The 18,520-nt window shown below is 50.9% G+C and overlaps 1 protein-coding gene across 1 annotated transcript in view; it reads right to left on the bottom strand.

Annotated features, from left to right (window-relative positions):
• Nucleotides 1-18,520, bottom strand: part of LOC310753423 (single-stranded DNA-binding protein 4-like) — a 38,510-nt gene that overhangs the window by 4,921 nt on the left and 15,069 nt on the right. The window contains exons 5-14 of the mRNA XM_083594722.1: nt 15,906-15,995; nt 14,115-14,192; nt 11,826-11,885; nt 9,283-9,352; nt 7,991-8,058; nt 5,195-5,262; nt 2,835-2,880; nt 1,477-1,512; nt 1,246-1,345; nt 140-207 (exon numbers count right to left, since the gene is read on the bottom strand). Coding sequence (XP_083450848.1) covers nt 140-207; nt 1,246-1,345; nt 1,477-1,512; nt 2,835-2,880; nt 5,195-5,262; nt 7,991-8,058; nt 9,283-9,352; nt 11,826-11,885; nt 14,115-14,192; nt 15,906-15,995 — 684 coding nt within the window. The remainder of the gene's footprint in view (nt 1-139; nt 208-1,245; nt 1,346-1,476; nt 1,513-2,834; nt 2,881-5,194; nt 5,263-7,990; nt 8,059-9,282; nt 9,353-11,825; nt 11,886-14,114; nt 14,193-15,905; nt 15,996-18,520) is intronic.

Here is an 18,520-nt window from a genome sequence, read left to right as displayed (position 1 = left end):
CAGTCCCGACGTCCTCAGCCGGGACTTTGATCGCCCGTAGACCGGACCGTGACAAAGGGATTTCAGCTCCCAGGTAGGTGTTCATATGTGAACAGCCTGGGCCCAAGCCATACTGAAGTTTTGTTCGATAGGTACTTACGCTCAGCCGACTTCCGGGGGGTCCAATGGGATTCATCAGGTACATGCTTTCGCTAGAGTTGGTGGAGTCTGGGGAGAGAAGGGAGGGAGATGAGACCCTGTTGGGCTCGGGCGGAAGTCTCTTAAACTCGACTGCAAGTCTCAAAGGGTAAGGTAAAGGTAAAGGGACCCCTGACCATTAGGTCCAGTCGTGGCCGACCCTGGAGTTGCGGCGCTCATCTCGCTTTATTGGCCGAGGGAGCCAGCGTACAGCTTCCGGGTCATGTGGCCAGCAGGACTAAGCCGCTACTGGCGAACCAGAGCAGCGCACGGAAACGCCGTTTACCTTCCCGCCGGAGCGGTACCTATTTATCTACTTGCACTGGTGTGCTTTCGAACTGCTAGGTTGGCAGGAGCAGGGACCGAGCAACGGGAGCTCACCCCGTCACAGGGATTCGCAACCCCAGAGTCGGCCCCGACTGGACCTAATGGTCAGGGGCTCCTTTACCTTTACCTTATATGATTTTAGCTTAGCTGATATCTAAGTGGAATTATTAGGTCAAGTTAACATTCTAAATTAAACTCATTTAAGAATATATCTGTAATAACATTAATGAATTTCAATAAAGAATTTTTTCACACCCTCCCCCCAAAAAAGGATCCCGAACATCCGACAGGGCTTCTGATTGGCTGCAGGAGTTTCCTGCAGCCTATCGGAAGCCGCGCCTCAGTTTCTGAACATTTTGGAAGTCGAACGGGCTTCCGGAACGAATTCCGTTCGACTTCCGAGGTACGACTGTACTGACAAGAAGTAAATTACTGTATTTTTTTGCTCTATAAGACTCACTTTTTCCCTCCTAAAAAGTAAGGGGAAATGTGTGTGCGTCTTATGGAGCAAATGCAGGCTGCGCAGCTATCCCAGAACCCAGAACAGCAAGAGGGATTGCTGATTTCACTGCGCAGCGATCCCTCTTGCTGTTCTGGCTTCTGAGATTCAGAATATTTTTTTTCTTGTTTTCCTCCTCCAAAAACTAGGTGCGTCTTGTGGTCTGGTGCGTCTTATAGACCGAAAAATACTGTAACTGAGAACCGATCCCTTTCCTTCTGGACTGTGTAAAAAGCACTCACCTCCAGGGCTGGGCAGGAGGGGGGTGCCAGGGGGCCCCCCGCCGCCAGGGGGGCCCTGTGGGGAAGCAGAGAGAGACAGGACCGTGGCGTTCGGCTGGGTCTAGAAGATAAATAGAAACCCAGAAGTGTTTTCATGAGATCTCTCCACCGGTCGGTGTCCCCACACTGACTCGTGCTGCACCGAAACTCTCAGCGCCCCCAGATTCTCACGCCACCCCACGGGAAACTCACCCCATAGCTGCCTGGAGACGAGGAGGAATACGGGATCTGAAAGAAACCAGACAGAGAGGGATGTACAGTGGTACCTCAGGTTCAGTACTTAATTCGTTCTGGAAGTCCATTCTTAACCTGAAACTGTTCTTAACCTGAAGAACCACTTTAGCTAATGGAGCCTCCTGCTGCCGCCACGCGATTTCTGTTCTCATCCTGAAGCAAAGTTCTTAACCTGAGGTACTATCTCTGGGTTAGCGGAGTCTGTAACCTGAAGTGTATGTAACCTGAAGCATATGTAACCCGAGGTACCACTGTAATAGGAGTTCAGGCACTAAACCATCGCTAATCCTGCCCTCTGGTGCAACAGAAAATAAGATCGCTCCATCTCCCTTTGGATATTTGAAGATGGCTCTCCTATCTCCTCTCAGTCTATTCTTCCCCAGGCTGAACATATCCAGCTCCTTCAACCGTTCCTCATCAGGCTTGGTTTCCAAAGCCTTGATCATTTTGGTCGCCCTCCTCTGCACACCTTCCAGCTTGTTAACATCCTTCTTAAATTGTGGTGCCCAGAACTGGACACAGTATTCCAGATGTGGTCTGACCAAGGCAGAATAGAGGACTATGACTTCCCTTGATCTAGACCCCCGGGCCTTAAGTTTCCAACCCCGATCTAGACCATGGATAGGGAAACTAAGGCCCGGGGGCTGGATCTGGCCCAATCGCCTTCTAAATCTGCCCTGCGGACGGTCCGGGAATCAGCGTGCTTTTACATGAGTAGAACGTGTCCTTTGATTTAAAATGCATCTCTGGGTTATTTGCGGGGCCTGAATGGTGTTTTTACATGATTAGAATGTGTGCTTTTATTTAAAATGCATCTCTGGGTTATTTGTGGGGCATAGGAATTCATTCATTATTTTTTTTTTCCCCAAAATATAATCCGCCCCCCCCACAAGGCCTGAGGGACACCCCCCTGCTGAAAAAGTTTTCTGACCTGATTCTAGACACTAGACTTCTGTGAATGCAGCCTAGAATAGCATTCCCTTTTTTTGCTGCTGCATCACACTTCGGGCTCATGTTAAGTTTGTGGTCCACCAAGACCCCTTACATCCTTTCCCCATATACTGCTAGCAAGCCAGGTGTCCCCTGCCCTATATTTGTGCATCTGGCTAGGGTACAGTTTTCGTGCAAACACCCATATACATGTCCGTGGAGAGAGCACGCACGAGGGCTCAGTTTAACATATAAACAAGCCTTTCTCTGTAAGGAGAAATCACATTGGTGAGGTCTTAGGAAGTGGGGTTCAAGTAGAGTGGACGAATCCTGCAGTTCAGAATTTTATGGCAGGGGTGGGTTTTTAAATTTTTTTTTTAAGTTACCGAGTTTGCATTCATATTTGGCCAGGGGCTCCGCACTCCAGGACCTCTGCAAAAAAGAAGAGAGAGAAAATATATACATTGATATATTCTACTGATCATTTTAGCCATTTTTCGGAAGCACCTTGGACTTTTGATTGTTTCTGGGCTTGTTCAGAGCATTTGACGCTGCATTTAGGCTGCATTGCGATGTTCTATTGTCGTCTGTGAGCTGCTTTGAATAGAATAAAGGTAAAGCGACCGCTGACCATTAGGTCCAGTCGTGGCCGACTCTGGGGTTGCGGCGCTCATCTCGCTTTATTGGCCGAGGGAGCCGGCGTACAGCTTCCGGGTCATGTGACCAGCATGACTAAGCCGCTTCTGGCGAACCAGAGCAGCACACGGAAACGCCTTTGAATAGAATAGATCGGATCAAATATAATAGGTTGCTTGGATGATTTATTGAATTTCTATACTGCCCTATACCCAGGGGTCTCAGGGCAGTTCACAGAATAAAATCAGGATATAAAACCACAAAATACATAATAAAAATAGGTAAAGGTAAAGGGACCCCTGACCATTAGGTCCAGTTGTGGCCGACTCTGGGATTGCGGCGCTCATCTCGCTTTATTGGCCGAGGGAGCCGGCGTACAGCTTCCGGCTCATGTGGCCAGCAGGACTAAGCCGCTTCTGGCGAACCAGAGCAGCGCACGGAAACGCCGTTTACCTTCCCGCCGGAGTGGTACCTATTTATCTACTTGCACTTTGACGTGCTTTCGAACTGCTAGGTTGGCAGGAGCAGGGACCGAGCAACGGGAGCTCACCCTGTCATTGCGGGGATTCAAACCGCTGACCTTCTGATCGGCAAGTCCTAGGCTCTGTGGTTTAACCCACAGAGCCACCCATGTCCCATATAATAAAAATAAAAACAACCCAACAGCCCCCTCCCCACAAAAAACCCCCACATTTTAAAAGGGTATAGGATGTCAATCAGACCAACTAAAAGCCTGGTTAGAAAGGAAAGGGGCAGTCCTTGAGGTATCGCGGTCCTGAGACATTTAAGGCTTTATAGGTCAGAACCTAGACAGCATCTTAAAAAGTAGAGACATCACCTTGCCGACAAAGGTCCGTATAGTTAAAGCTATGGTTTTCCCAGTAGTGATGTATGGAAGTGAGAGCTGGACCATAAAGAAGGCTGATCGCCGAAGAATGGATGCTTTTGAATTCTGGTGCTGGAGGAGACTCTTGAGAGTCCCATGGACTGCGAGAAGATCAAACCTCTCCATTCTGAAGGAAATCAGCCCTGAGTGCTCACTGGAAGGACAGATCCAGAAGCTGAGGCTCCAAGACTTTGGCCACCTCAGGAGAAGAGAAGACTCCCTGGAAAAGACCCTGATGTTGGGAAAGATGGAGGGTGCAAGGAGAAGGGGACGACAGAGGACGAGATGGTGGGACAGTGCTCTTGAAGCTACCAGCATGAGTCTGACCAAACTGCGGGAGGCAGTGGAAGACAGGAGGGCCTGGCGTGCTCTGGTCCAGGGGGTCACAAAGAGTCGGACACGACTAAACGACTAAACAACAACAACAGGTCAGAACCAGCACTTTGAATTGGGCCCGGAAACTAATTGGTAGCCAGTGCAGTCGGACCGGGGTCAGTGCAATGTGCTCAAACCGTCTTGCCACCTGGTGAGTGAGCCGGCCGCTGAATTCTGCACCGGCTGAAGATTCTGAACAGTCTTCAGAGGCAGCCCTACGTAGAACCCATTGCAGTAATCTAACCTTGAGGTTACCAGAGCATAGACAGTAATTAGGCTATCCCTGTCCAGATAGGGGCGTAGCTGGGCCACCAGCCGAAGCCGATGGAAGGCACTCCAGGCCACTGAGGCCACCTGAGCCTCGAGCGACTGTTGCAATGCCAGCCTGAACATTTACCGTATTTTTCGCTCTATAAGACGCACCAGACCACAAGACGCACCTAGTTTTTGGAGGAGGAAAACAAGAAAAAAAATATTCTGAATCTCAGAAGCCAGAACAGCAAGAGGGATCGCTGCGCAGTGAAAGCAGCAATCCCTCTTGCTGTTCTGGCTCCTGGGATAGCTTCGCAGCCTGCATTCGCTCCATAAGACGCGCACACATTTCCCCTTACTTTTTAGGAGGGAAAAAGTGAGTCTTATAGAGCAAAAAATACGGTATTTATTATACAGTCTTGGAACTCGGGACGTTTTGGTTCTCGAACGCCGCAAACCCGGAAGTGAGTGTTTCCGGTTTGCAAACATTATTTGGAACCCGAACGTCCGCCGGGGCTTCCGATTGGCTGCAGGAGCTTCCAGTTTCCTGCTGTCTACCCCCTCCCCCAAAAGGAAAGCAACCCGAAGGTTCCTCACGTGTTCATCGCCGGCATGCCAGGACCTGCAAAGGATCCATGGGGGGGTCTCATCACAGCACCGTAACTCTGGAGGGTAAGAAAAGAGGTGTGTTCCCATGACAAGGTGAAGGGCTTTCGGGAAATGATATATAATGAATGGAAAAGGGTGTTTATATTGGCAATCTCCACCCCCCCAATACCCGAAGCCTTTTTACTAGGAATAATTTGGACAGAGGTTCTGGGACAGCTGAGTTTATTTATGTACGGGACAACAGCAGCCAGAACTTTCTACGCACAGAAGCGGAAAGGTTACCGACGGAGGAGGAGCGGCTTACGAAACTGATGGGACTATGCTGAAATTGACTGCAAAACTAAGAGGACATAAAGGTAAAGGGTAAAGGGACCCCTGACCATTAGGTCCAGTTGTGGCCGACTCTGGGGTTGCAGCGCTCATCTCGCTTTACTGGCCAAGGGAGCCGGCGTACAGCTTCCGGGTCATGAGGCCAGCATGACTAAGCCGCTTCTGGTGAACCAGAGCAGCGCACGGAAACGCCGTTTACCTTCCCGCCGGAGCGGTACCTATTTATCTACTTGCACTTTGACGTGCTTTCAAACTGCTAGGTTGGCAGGAGCAGGGACCGAGCAACGTGCGCTCACCCCATCCGCGGGGATTCGAACCGCCGACCTTCTGATTGGCAAGTCCTAGGCTCTGTGGTTTAACCCACAGCACCACATGTGTCCCTTAAAATCTTGCGCCCAAGGTGGGGCATAATGAGTGTTTAAGGAAGAAAGAAGATCTATCGAAATATCACTACTTTCTGAGGTCGCACGCAGCAATCTGAGACTGCGCCGGCATGCGGCCAACCTTTCCTCCACCCTTTTCACGCCTCTCCTGGTTCTGGGAGACCAGAAGGGAGGGTGGCTGGTTGCAGCAGGAGGACGAAACACTTCTGACTGCTTCTCCCAGTCTGATCCCTCTTCTCCCTCTGACCGCTCATCATTGTTCCACCCTTCCACCCTGGGCTCTGAGCCTTCTTCCCCTGGGGGTTCCCTAGCCGGTTGCCTCTTCTGCATCTAACCAGTCCATGACAACTGCCTAAATCATGGGTAGGCAAACTAAGGCCCAGGGGCTGGATCCGGCCCAATCGCCTTCCAAATCCGGCCTGCGGACGGTCCAGGAATCAGTGTGCTTTTAGAATGTGTCCTTTGATTTAAAATGCATCTCTGGGTTACTTGTGGGGCATAGGAATTTGTTCGTTTGCCCCCTCAAAATATAATCTGGCCCTCAAGAAGGTCTGAGGGACGGTGGACCAGCCCCCTGCTGGAAAAGTTTGCTGACCCCTGGCCTAAATCTCCTCCTCTCCTGGGTCTTTCCTCAAGCAATCGGAGACTATGCCTGCAGAAAGCCAACCTCCCCTACGCCCTTTTCATGCCTCTCCTGGTCATAGCTGTCAACCATCCCTTATTTGGCGGGAAACTCCCTTATCCCAGCGCCGTTTCCCGCTGCTGTCCCTTATTGATGATGTCCCTTAAATTTCCCGGGTTTCATGCTCGCCCGGCTCGGGAGGGAAGCAGCGGCTAGGGGTCCTCCGCCGCCAGAGAGAGCGCGTGCATGAGCTGCCGCATCTCCGTCTCTCCCTTTTCCTCCTCAGGGGAGCGTCGTGAGGAGACGGGTGGCGGCGGGCAGGCAGTCCCTCTCTTGCGAGACTTCCGCCGCGCTGCCAGGGGAAGCCGGAGGCGGCAGCGGAGGCTGAGGAGGCGGCCTGAGGGAGGAGGAAGAGGAGGGGATGGGGATGGACGCTGAATGGCGGCGCTTCAGCGGCCGCGGCGGCACCGCAACCGCCTCATGCAGGGCTCACGGGCGGCATGGGCGAGAGTCTCTCTCCCTCCCTCCCTCTCGGACAGGGAAGGGCCGATGGAACTCCTCGCACCAGGACGGCAGCCCCAACGTGCTGCTTAGCATCCCCTCCAACCAGTGCAGCATCTTAATGTAGTGATTTCCCCCCTCTGCATCCCTTTCATAACTCTATTTTTATAAATCATTTGTCCACCCGTAGTTTTTACTACAAGTTTTCTGTCCATCCTACCAATGTATGTAACTCTTGACAATAGCTTTTCAACTAAATGATAAACTTTCCCCATTCTTTATTAAAGAGGTCCTCTTCCTGGTTTCTAATTCTGCCTGTAGGCTTTGCCATCTTGACGTCGTTCATCAGTTTTGTCTGCCACTCTTCTTTGGTGGGAGTTGTAGACCCTTAGGATCATCTAGTCCAACCCCCTGCAAAACACAGTCAGTGGCAGCCAAAGCAGCATGGCTCCAGGAGTGGCGGATTTCTGTATAAGCTAAGCCAAAATCCCTTATTTTGACTGCTGATCCCTTATTTTTGAGGCTGCTGGTCCCTTATTTTCAAATCTGTAAGTTGACAGCTATGCTCCTGGTTCTGGGAGAACCAGAAGGGAGGGCAGCTGGTTGCAGCAGAAGAAGACACCCGGGACTCTTCATCTCTGTTCCCTTGGCCACCCTCCTCTGCTGCTTCAGCTTCCAGTTCTGAACTGCTCTCTGGCACAGACTCTCCCCGCTCACTAAGCCCTGTTGCCTCTCCAGCTTCTGACACCTCCTCCTCCCAGTCTTCTCCCTCTAACCACTCGTCGTCGTCCCACTACCAGTCCCTGGGCTCTGAGCCGCCTTCCCTTGGAGATCACCCAGCTGGTTCCTAGCACCCAACCAGTCAGCAACACCTTCAAAGAGACCCAGGAACCTCAATGCGAATTCTGGGCATTTGGTGACCCCGGGCGTCAGTTTGGGGTTGCTCACCTGTGGGGCCATCCCTGTCAGGCCACGTGGGGGGCTCATGCGCTGCATTGGACCCACGGGGGGGTGCCCTAGTGAGGAGGAGAGAAGAGAAGGAACAAGAAGACACTTAAGGCAGCGACACAGAACCTGCTTGCTAACCTCATGAGATCCGTAAGCTTGGGTCTGGTTTTTTTGGTATTTGTTTTCTATTATTATTATTACTTTATTTTGACAATGTAATTATCATAGATAAACAAGAATAAAAAAGTTCACCCCACACCCCTGAGACCATTCCATTGTAACTATCCGACCCCCCAAAATTCCAACACCTCCTGTGATGGTTTGTCCCCTTTCCATTTTAAGAGTACAGTGGACGCTCGAGTTGCGAACGTGATCCGTGCGAGAAGCAAGTCCGCAACCCGCAGCGCCGCGTCTGCGCATGCGCAGGTTTCGATTCAGCACTTCTGTGCATGTGCAAAGCGCGATTTAGTGCTTCTGTGCATGCGCAAGCGCCAAAACCTGGAAGTAACCTGTTCCAGTACTTCTGGGTTTGGCGCGGTGCACAACCCGAAATCGCGCAACCCGAAGCGTCTGTAACCCGAGGTAAAGGGACCCCGGTCTAGTTGTGGCCGACTCTGGGGTTGCGACGCTCATCTAGCTTTATTGGCCGAGGGAGTCGGCGTACAGCTTCCAGGTCATGTGGCCAGCAGGACTAAGCCGCTTCTGGCAAACCAGAGCAGCGCACGGAAACGCCGTTTACCTTCCCACCGTAGCGGTACCTACTTATCTACTTGCACTTTGACGGGCTTTCGAAATGCTAGGTTGGCAGGAGCAGGGACTGAGCAACGGGCGCTCACCCCGTCGCAGGGATTCGAACCGCCGACCTTCTGATCGGCAAGTCCTAGGCTCTGTGGTTTAACCCACAGCGCCACCCGCGTCCCATAACCCAAGGTATGACCGTACGAATTCTACAAACAGCTTCCACATCTCCTCGGCCAATAAAGTGAGATGAGAGCCGCAACCCCAGAGTCGGTCACGACTGGACCTAATGGTCAGGGATCCCTTTACCTTTAATAAATATTGGGTCCGTTTTTGAAGTGAGGGCGCCAAATCTTGCTTGGCATACAGAAAGAAAACGTCTTCTGCAGAGGATCTTTTGTGCAAACCCCTGGAATGCCGCCACCCCCCAGGAAGTTGGGGGCAGGGGGAGGCCAACTGCGCTGAGCCTGACTTGGGGACAAAAACCAGCTTCTTCCACAGCCCCCCACCCATTTGCCAGGCAAACTTCGTCGCCCCCCGACCCCACAACTCACCTTGCACCCATGACCCGGGGTCCATCGCGCTGGACATGGGAGGCTGGGGTCCAGGCACGCCCCCCGGTGGCTATTGGAGGAAACGCAAGAGCAATGAATCTGAGCACATAAACCTGTCTTCAACTTTGGAACTCCCTGCCACTTGATCCCAGGCCGTTGCTGTTTTTCTTTTGGCGTCTGCTACACACATCTTTGTTTAGGCAACGCCACGTACAAGGTCGGCATGGGTCTTAATTAATCTTGGTTTTGTTTGGGCTTTTTTTTAAAAAAAAACGTTTTATATGTTTTTAATTTTTTCCACATTTTAATTAATTTTGCACACAAAAAATCGACCAGGGAAATAGAAAAATAGAAATTGTCCAGGGAAATTGTCCATCACAGCAAGTAAGAGCCTAACCATATAGCTTTCCGCGTGATGTGCTTTTTTTAATGTATATTTTTTATTAATTTTTTCTGTTTTACATTGACGTTCATTTAAACAACCTTAAAATATCAACAACTTCCCTTCTCTTCCCATGGTTCGTTTTACACAAATCCCTGCATATTTTGCTCAAAGTAAACCATTCGGTGATCCATGGTTACATCCATCAAAACTTATTTACACTGTTGAATTTATCTTAGTGCGGCCAACATTTTCAAACGTGCAGAGTTTTCACCCACATATTCAATAAACATTTTCCAATCTTCTGGTTTTTAAAAAATGTTTTAAATACTTGTTTTTAACCGTGTGCTGTTGGTTTTTGTTTTGCTTTTGATCTGACAATTTCATTGCATTTTTCCTTTCGTAAACCTCTTTAAGGTTGTTAAAGGTAAAGGGACCCCTGACCATTAGGTCCAGTCGTGGCCGACTCTGGGGTTGCGGGGCTCATCTCACTTTACTGGCCAAGGGAGCCGGCGTACAGCTTCCGGGTCGTGTGGCCAGCATGACTAAGCCGCTTCTGGCGAACCAGAGCAGCGCACAGAAACACTGTTTACCTTCCCGCCAGTGTGGTACCTATTTATCTACTTGCGCTTTGACGTGCTTTCGAACTGCTGGGTTGGCAGGAGCAGGGACCGAACAACGGGAGCTCACCCCGTTGCGAGGATTTGAACCACCGACCTTCTGATCGGCAAGTCCTAGGCTCTGTGGTTTAACCCACCTAAGCGCCACCTAAGGTTATTGGGTTTCCCCAAATACACACACACAAGTGGTATATATATTTTACAAATTAGATCGATTGGGGTGGGTTAAGAATCACCTTACCTATCCCCCACATTGGGATACCTGCACACGCTACAGAGATCTATTTTTATTGATGTCGTTTCATAAAACTTATATATCACCCGCTTGTTAAAACAAGAATGACACCCCCAAAGCAGTTTACCCCAAAAAAAGACAGAGACAATAAAATTCTCAACAGGAAACATTAACAGCGATAAAGTAAAACTTTTGAATAGTTAAAACGAAAACAGATTAAGCTAGCCTGGGTGAGATCCGAAAATCCGGATGGGACAACAAAACCCAGATGTTCAACATACATGCAGGGCAAATGATATATACATAAAGAAAATAACAGGCGGGGGAGATGGAAGAAGATATATCAGAAAGACAAGCGGGGATAATGTGAAAATAAAAAATGAGGAGCTGTCAGGTCTAGGAAATGAAATATTCCATTTGTCCAGAGGTGGGAAGCAACCAGGCAAATTGTTGGGGTGTTGTTTTGGGAAAGGAGGGTGGTGGTTTCCCAATGCTGGTCCTACTCAAGAGTAGACACATTGAAAGAGAAGTTCAGGGAAGTTTTTAATATTTTAATATTTAATGCTGTACTATACATTTCTATCTCACTTTGTTTTCCCCCAAGAAACTGCCCCCCTTCACTGAATTCCAACAACAGTCTTGCGAGGTAGGCTAAGCTGAGAGACAATGACTGGTCTCCAAGTCAGCTTGCTGGACGAATTGGGTGTGTGTGTGTTTTGAACCCTGGTCTCTCCTGGATCCTAGGCCGGCACTCTAACCACTAAACCGCACTGCCTCTCTGCTGAAGACAACCCCGGGGTTGCCGTGTTAAAAGAAATCCACAGCGCCTTTGGCCAGGGAGATCGTTTCCGCCACTACCCGAAGGAAAGGTGTTGCAGATGGCCGAAGAATGGATGCTTTTGAATTCTGGTGCTGGAGGAGACTCTTGAGAGTCCCATGGACTGCAAGAAGAGCAAACCTCTCCATTCTGAAGGAAATCAGCCCTGAGTGCTCACTGGAAGGACAGATCCTGAAGCTGAGGCTCCAAGACTTTGGCCACCTCATGAGAAGAGAAGACTCCCTGGGAAAGACCCTGATGCTGGGAAAGATGGAGGGCGCAAGGAGAAGGGGACGACAGAGGACGAGATGGTGGGACAGTGTTCTCGAAGCTACCAGCATGAGTCAGACCAAACTGCAGGAGGCAGTGGAAGACAGGAGTGCCTAGCGTGCTCTGGTCCAGGGGGTCACGAAGAGGCGGACACGACTAAACAACTAAACAACAACAACCCTACGGACTGGGTGGGTGCCCTTTGGTGGGTGGTCTCACCTGGCTTGGCATCCGCAGCGAAGGCCGCAGTCCGGCCGGGAAGCGTGGAGACATGAACGGCTGCGGGAAACACAGAGAGAGTCAAAGAGCAAGTCAGCCGTAAATCACACTGGAGTTAGCTCTCCCTTAGCAAAAAACGCGATCTGCACAGACTTGGCCTGGCAAAGCAGCTATTCTTCCGTGGGAATCAAGTTGCCAAAATCGAAGCTTCCCACCTCCCCGAAGTAGTCTTGAGTCCCCTCCTCTCCAGGGGTTTTGCCAAGCGATAGGAGACTGTGCCTGAGGGCAGCCAACCTCTCCCCCGCCCTTTTCATGCCTCTCCTGGTTCTTGGGAGATAAGAGGAGGGGAGTTTGTCACAGCAAGTGCGGGAGACAGTTGTGACTTTTGGCCAGCCAGGCTCCTCTCTGCCACTCCCTCTCCTGCTTCTATACAGTGGTCCCTTGGTTTCCGAACAGCTTAGTTCTCGAAAAACTTGGAACCCGAACATTGCAAACCCGGAAGTAAGAGTTCCAGTTTGCGAACCTTTTTTCGGAAGCTGAACATGCTCCGTTTTGAGTGCATCGCTTCCGCTTTGAGTGCTACGCTGAGGTCTATATATGGCTGCTATTTATTTTGCGGTTTTGTTTTTGTGACTGTGCAGAACCCAGCTTGGCTACTGATCTTTCAGGTCTTTGAGGACCGGTGTTATATGGTCCCAGTGGCCACTCCCAGTCCCCAGTCTAGATGCCGCATTCTGGATTAGTTGTAGTTTCCAGGTCACCTTCAAAGGCAGCCCCACGTAGAGCACATTGCAGTAGTCCAAGCGAGAGATAACTAGAGCATGCACCACTCTGGCGAGATGGTCTGCGGGCAGGGAGGGTCTCATCCTGCGTACCAGATGGAGCTGATAGACAGCTGCCCTGGACATAGAATTGACCTGCGCCTCCATGGACAGCTGTGAACCCAGAATGACTCCCAGGCTGCGCACCTGGTCCTTCAGGGGCACAGTTACCCTGTTCAGGACCAGGGAGTCCCCCACACCTGCCCGCCTCCTGTCCCCCCAAAAGAGTCCTTCTGTCTTGTCAGGATTCAACCTCAATCTGTTAGCCGCCATCCATCCTCCAACCGCCTCCAGACACTCACACAGGACCTTCACCGCCTTCACTGGTTCCGATTTGAAAGAGAGGTAGAGCTGGGTATCATCCGCATATGGATGGACACCCAGCCCCAACCCCCTGATGATCTCTCCCAGCGGCTGCATGTAGATGTTGAAAAGCAGGGGGGAGAGGACAGAACCCTGAGGCACCCCACAAGTGAGAGCCAAGCAGTCCCTGGCAAGAGTGTGGGGCAGAAGCACAGCCCCTCCAAACTTTAAAAAATTGCAAGCAGACATTTGCAAGCCCCAGTGGCGGGCTGGGGGCTCTCAAATTTCAGAGGCCCCTACCCTAAAACCATCTCTGATGCCTCTATCTTTCAGGAGGAAATTCCTGTGATGCAGGAGGTTGGACAATTCTGCAATTCCTCCCTGCCCACAGACTGTCTCGCCAGAGTGCTGCATGCTGTAGTTATCTCCCGCTTGGACTACTGCAATGCGCTCTACGTGGGGCTCCCTTTGAAGGTGACCCGGAAACCGCAACTAATCCAGAATGCAGCAGCTAGACTGGTGACTGGGGGCAGCCGCCGAGACCACATAACACCGGTCCTGAGAGATCTGCATTGGCTCCCAGGACGTTTCCGAGCACAATTCAAAGTGTTGGCGCTGACCTTGAAAGCCCTAAACGGCCCAGTACCCCTGAAGGAGCGTCTCCACCCCCATCGTTCAGCCCGGACACTGACATCCAGCGCTGAGGGCCTTCTGGCAGTTCCCTCATTGCGAGAAGTGAGGTTACGGGGAACCAGACAGAGGGCCTTCTCGGTGGTGGCACCCGCCCTGTGGAACGCCCTCCCATCAGATGTCAAAGAGATAAACAACTACCTGACATGTGACTTACAGGATTAAAACTTAGGGAAGTTTTAAATATTTAACGTTGTATTGTTTTTAACACTTGATTGGGAGCCGCCCAGAGTGGCTGGGGAAACTCAGCCAGATGGGCGGGGTATAAATAATGAATGGTTATTATTATTATTATTATTCCATGGGTCAACCCCCAGTGTTACAAAAAAGGGGGGGATAGGATTTGCAAGCGACGTCGAATCGTCGAGTGGGAAGGGGACCCCCAAAGGTCATCCAGTCCAGCCCCCTACAATGGTGGAATCTTTATAGAGTGAGAATGCAGAAATGTCGCAGCAGAATGGCTCTGTGGTCTCACCTGACTTTGCAGCCCCATCATCGCGGCAGTGGGGTGGTGTGGTGAGCCCTGGGGGGGCGGCTGGGAGCCTGGAGGTCCCTTGTGGGGCACGGAGGGAAACAGAAACAGAGTTATGGGGGAAAGGACCCCTAGGCCATGGCTCCAGCCTCCCGTCCTCACCCCCCAAAAATGCCATTTTCCCAACTGATGAGCAAAAATGGATCCCCCCCACTTGGGGAGAAGGTTGGGGTACAGTGATCAGAAAGTTCAGAAGGGATCATTCGGGAAGGAACTGAAAATAAAAGCTGCCGGCGTCGTAATACCGTTAGATAAATTGATGGTGTGGCTGGAATTGGGAGTGTTCTGGTCGCCTTAGCTAAAAACGGATATTGTAGGGTTGGAAAACGTTCGGAAAAAGGGTGTTCTGAGTGATAAAACCAAGAGATGGAGGTCTATTATGAGGGAAGGTTGCAGGGTTTGGGACCAGGGGTAGGCAAAGTAAGGCCCGGGGGCCGGATCCAGCCCAATCACCTTCTCAATCCGGCTCGCAGACAGTCCGGGAATCAGCGTGTTTTTACATGAGTAGAATATGTCCTTTGATTTAAAATGCATCTCTGGGTTATTTGTGGGGCATAGGAATTCGTTCATTCCCCCCTCCCAATATAGTCCGGCCCCCCACAAGGTCTGAGGGACAGTGGACCGGCCCCCTGCTGAAAATGTTTGCTGACCCCTGGTTTGGGACTTTTTTAAGTTTGTAAAACAATGCATGGCACAGGGAAATGAAAGGTTTTTCCCCTCCCTCTCTCAGACCGCCAGAGCTGACCATGAGGATCCAGGACGGGGGGAAAGACAGGACTTCTTCCAGCAGCGCAGAGCCTGTGGAACTCCCTGCCACAAGAGACAAGGATGGCCGCCAAACCGGACGGCTTCGAAAGAGAGCCGGCCAAATTGATGGGAACAGTAGAGAGGGATTGATGGCTATCACTGCTGCAACGGCTTCGCTTGGCTTCCGAGGTCAGAGGCAGCAACGTTTATGAATCCCAGTCGTCGGAAGCTGAGTCGACTGGGATTCCGCTAGGGGGAGCTGTTGGTTCACACACACCAGGGAAGATAAGAGCTTCTCTCTGCCTCCGGATTTCCCTCTCCTGTTCCCCCCACCCTGGCCACCCCCCTCCCCACATAATTTACATATGACCCCCCCTTCCCCCCACCCCCCCAGGAAATTCCACAAGCAAGGCACCATCTAATTCACAGGTTCTCCCTGTCGGGCCGAGGTCTGATGTAGACTGCTCCTGCAGCTGGAGGTTCCATTCCAGGAGAGAAAATCCTATGGGACCGCCTCTCCTGGTATGTCCCACAGAGGAACTTACGATCTTCAAACAAAAACATCTTGGAGGTCCCAGGCCACAGGGAGGTTAGGCTGGCCTCAACCAGAGCCAGGGCTTTTTCGGCTGTGGCTCCGATCTGGTGGAACGCTCTGTCCCAAGAGACTAGGGCCCTGCAGGACTTGACATCTTTCCGCAGGGCCTGCAAGACTGAGCTGTTCCACCAGGCCTTTGGCCAGGGCAAAGCTTGACCCCCTCCTTTGGCAATCTTCACAGAACTCTAGCCCCATGGTTGCCATCAATTTGATTTGAATTAATTTTATAATGAAATGATTTTAGAACGTTGTATTGTTTTATTGTTGTTAGCCACCCTGAGCCCGGCTTCCGCTGGGGAGGGCGGGATATAAATAAAAATTTATTATTATTATTATAAAGAGAAAGAAAAAGGAGCTTTGCTGGCTCAGACCTGAGACCCCACAAGCCTTACCTGGAAAAACCCAGACATCATCGGACTGGGCGCCATTCCATCCCCGGGGGCCACATTCGCCATCACAGGACTGGGTGCGGCCGTGGAGCTCTGTCAAGAAAGAAAGGAAAGCGGGTGGGTCAAAGCAGCAAGCGGGTTGGACTAGATGACCCCACCGGGTCCCTTTTAACTCTTGTGATTCTACTATTCTGTTCTAGGATTCCAATAATCCAGATTCGGAGAAAACAACGCGGACCATAAAACCTGGGCCAGAGGGAGCCAGTTCTGGTATCTGAGAGGGTCTCAGAGATGAGGGTGGGCGACAGAGATGATGATACACTGGTACCTCGGGTTAAGTACTTAATTCGTTCCAGAGGTCCGTTCTTAACCTGAAACTGTTCTTAACCTGAAGCACCACTTTAGCTAATGGGGCCTCCTGCTATGTGCGGCTACCTTTGAAGGTGGCCCGGAAACTGCAACTAATCCAGAATGTGGCAGCTAGACTGGTGACTGGGAGCGGCCGCTGAGACCATATAATACCAGTCCTGAAAGACCTACATTGGCTCCCAATACGTTTCCGAGCACAATTCAAACTGTTGGTGTTGACCTTTAAAGCCCTAAACGGCCTCGGTCCAGTATACCTGAAGCAGCGTCTCCACCCCCATCATCCAGCCCAGACACTGAGGTCCAGCTCCGAGGGCTTTCTGGCGGTTCCCTCACTGCGAGAAGCAAAGCTACAGGGAACCAGGCAGAGGGCCTTCTTGGTGGTGGCGCCCGCCCTGTGGAACGCCCTCCCACCAGATGTCAAAGAGATAAACAACTACCTGACGTTTAGAAGACATCTGAAGGCAGCGCTGTTTAGGGAAGTTTTTAATGTGTGACATTTTAATGTATTTTTAATCTTTGTTGGAAGCCGCCCAGAGTGGCTGGGGAAACCCAGCCAGATGGGCAGAGTACAAATAATAAATTATTATTATTATGATGAATCCAATGCTCCCCATGCACTGAGCGGCTGGACTTCTTTAGGCGTCGCAGAGTTAAACTGTGGAACTCCTTGCCACTTGAGGCAGCGATGGCTATGAATTTGGATGGCTTCAAACGAGGACTGTACAAATTCAAGGAAGGGGGAGAGGGCTATTGATGGGTAAGTAGCCAGAATGTCTATGCCTCCTATTCCAGAACTGGAGGAAGCAGCCTTTCTGAATCCCAGTTGCTGTGAACCTCCAGGAAGGGAGAGTTGCTCTCGCACTCGGATCCTGCACCCTGGTTTCGCAGGGGGGTCTGGCTGGCCGCCACTGTGAGAACAGGATGCTGGCCCACTGGCTGGATCCATCAGCGGCATCTTCTTGCGTTGCCGCGGGTTGGACAAGATGACCGCCAGGGTCCCTTCTGAGGCTACGATTCTACGTTCACCCAACATCTTAAGTCTCGCTGGCCCCCCAGCGAAGAGAGAGAGAGAGAGAGAGAGAGAAGGGGGGAGGCAGACAGAGCCGGGGGGCTGTGGGTCTGTGCGTGTGTGTGTGCTGGAGGAAAGGTGGTCCAGAGAGGATGCGGTTTCCATGGAAACCGGCAGGGAAGGATGCTCAGTGCAAGGTGTAGAGATGCCAGCCACCTACAGAAGCAGCCACACAGAGCTCATTCTTGGAAAACAGAGAGAGAGTCGACCAAAGAACGATGAATTCTTTTCTACCTATCCTTCGCTCCACACCCCCCACGCCCCAATTACAGGCAATTTTAATTTTCCCTGTCAATGTGTCTTTCCTCGTTGTTGGTTTTCGAGGCTGACACATTTCCTCCCCCAATTTTAAAACAGTCTTTCAGATCCCCCCCACACTGTGGTTTTATAACCATCCGATTTGTATATCGCCACGTCATATTTTTTTTGGGGGGGGTTTACAGCAGCGAAATAGAACAACAACAACAAATAAAATTAAAAACCGTAAGAAAATTAAAAAGGGATGCTAATTAACCGTTGTGGAAGGGTCTCTTCTTAATTGCCTGCACAGGCCTGGGCAAAATAGGCGCTTGAAATGCAAAAACAGAAAAAATTGTCTGCTAGGTCTCTATAGCTGTGGAGTATTTGGTAACCTGGCGCCCAGCAGATGTTTTAGGGAGCGCCAGACGAGGAGCTGTAGTCAGACACATCTGGGAGGTTCTCAATTGACAAAATCATTTATTATTATTGGGGGGTTAACCTCCCCCCCAGCATCTTAAAAAACAGAGACATCACCTTGCCAACAAAGGCCCGTATAGTTAAAGCCATGGTTTTCCCAGTAGTGATGTATGGAAGTGAGAGCTGGACCATCAAGAAGGCTGATTGCCGAAGAATGGATGCTTTTGAATTCTGGTGCTGGAGGAGACTCTTGAGAGTCCCATGGACTGCAAGAAGATCAAACCTCTCCATTCGGAAGGAAATCAGCCCTGAGTGCTCACTGGAAGGACAGATCCTGAAGCCGAGGCTCCAAGACTTTGTCCACCTCATGAGAAGAGAAGACTCCCTGGAAAAGACCCTGATGTTGGGAAAGATGGAGGGCACAAGGAGAAGGGGACGACAGAGGACGAGATGGTGGGACAGTGTTCTCAAAGCTGCTAACATGAGTTTGACTAAACTGCGGGAGGCAGTGGAAGACAGGAGT

The sequence above is a fragment of the Podarcis filfolensis genome (assembly GCF_964270895.1).
Source record: "Podarcis filfolensis genome assembly, chromosome: 18".
In the NCBI taxonomy this organism is placed as follows: domain Eukaryota; kingdom Metazoa; phylum Chordata; class Lepidosauria; order Squamata; family Lacertidae; genus Podarcis; species Podarcis filfolensis.
Note: the sequence above shows the minus strand (reverse complement) of the source record. Positions and strands in the feature narration are given on the sequence as shown.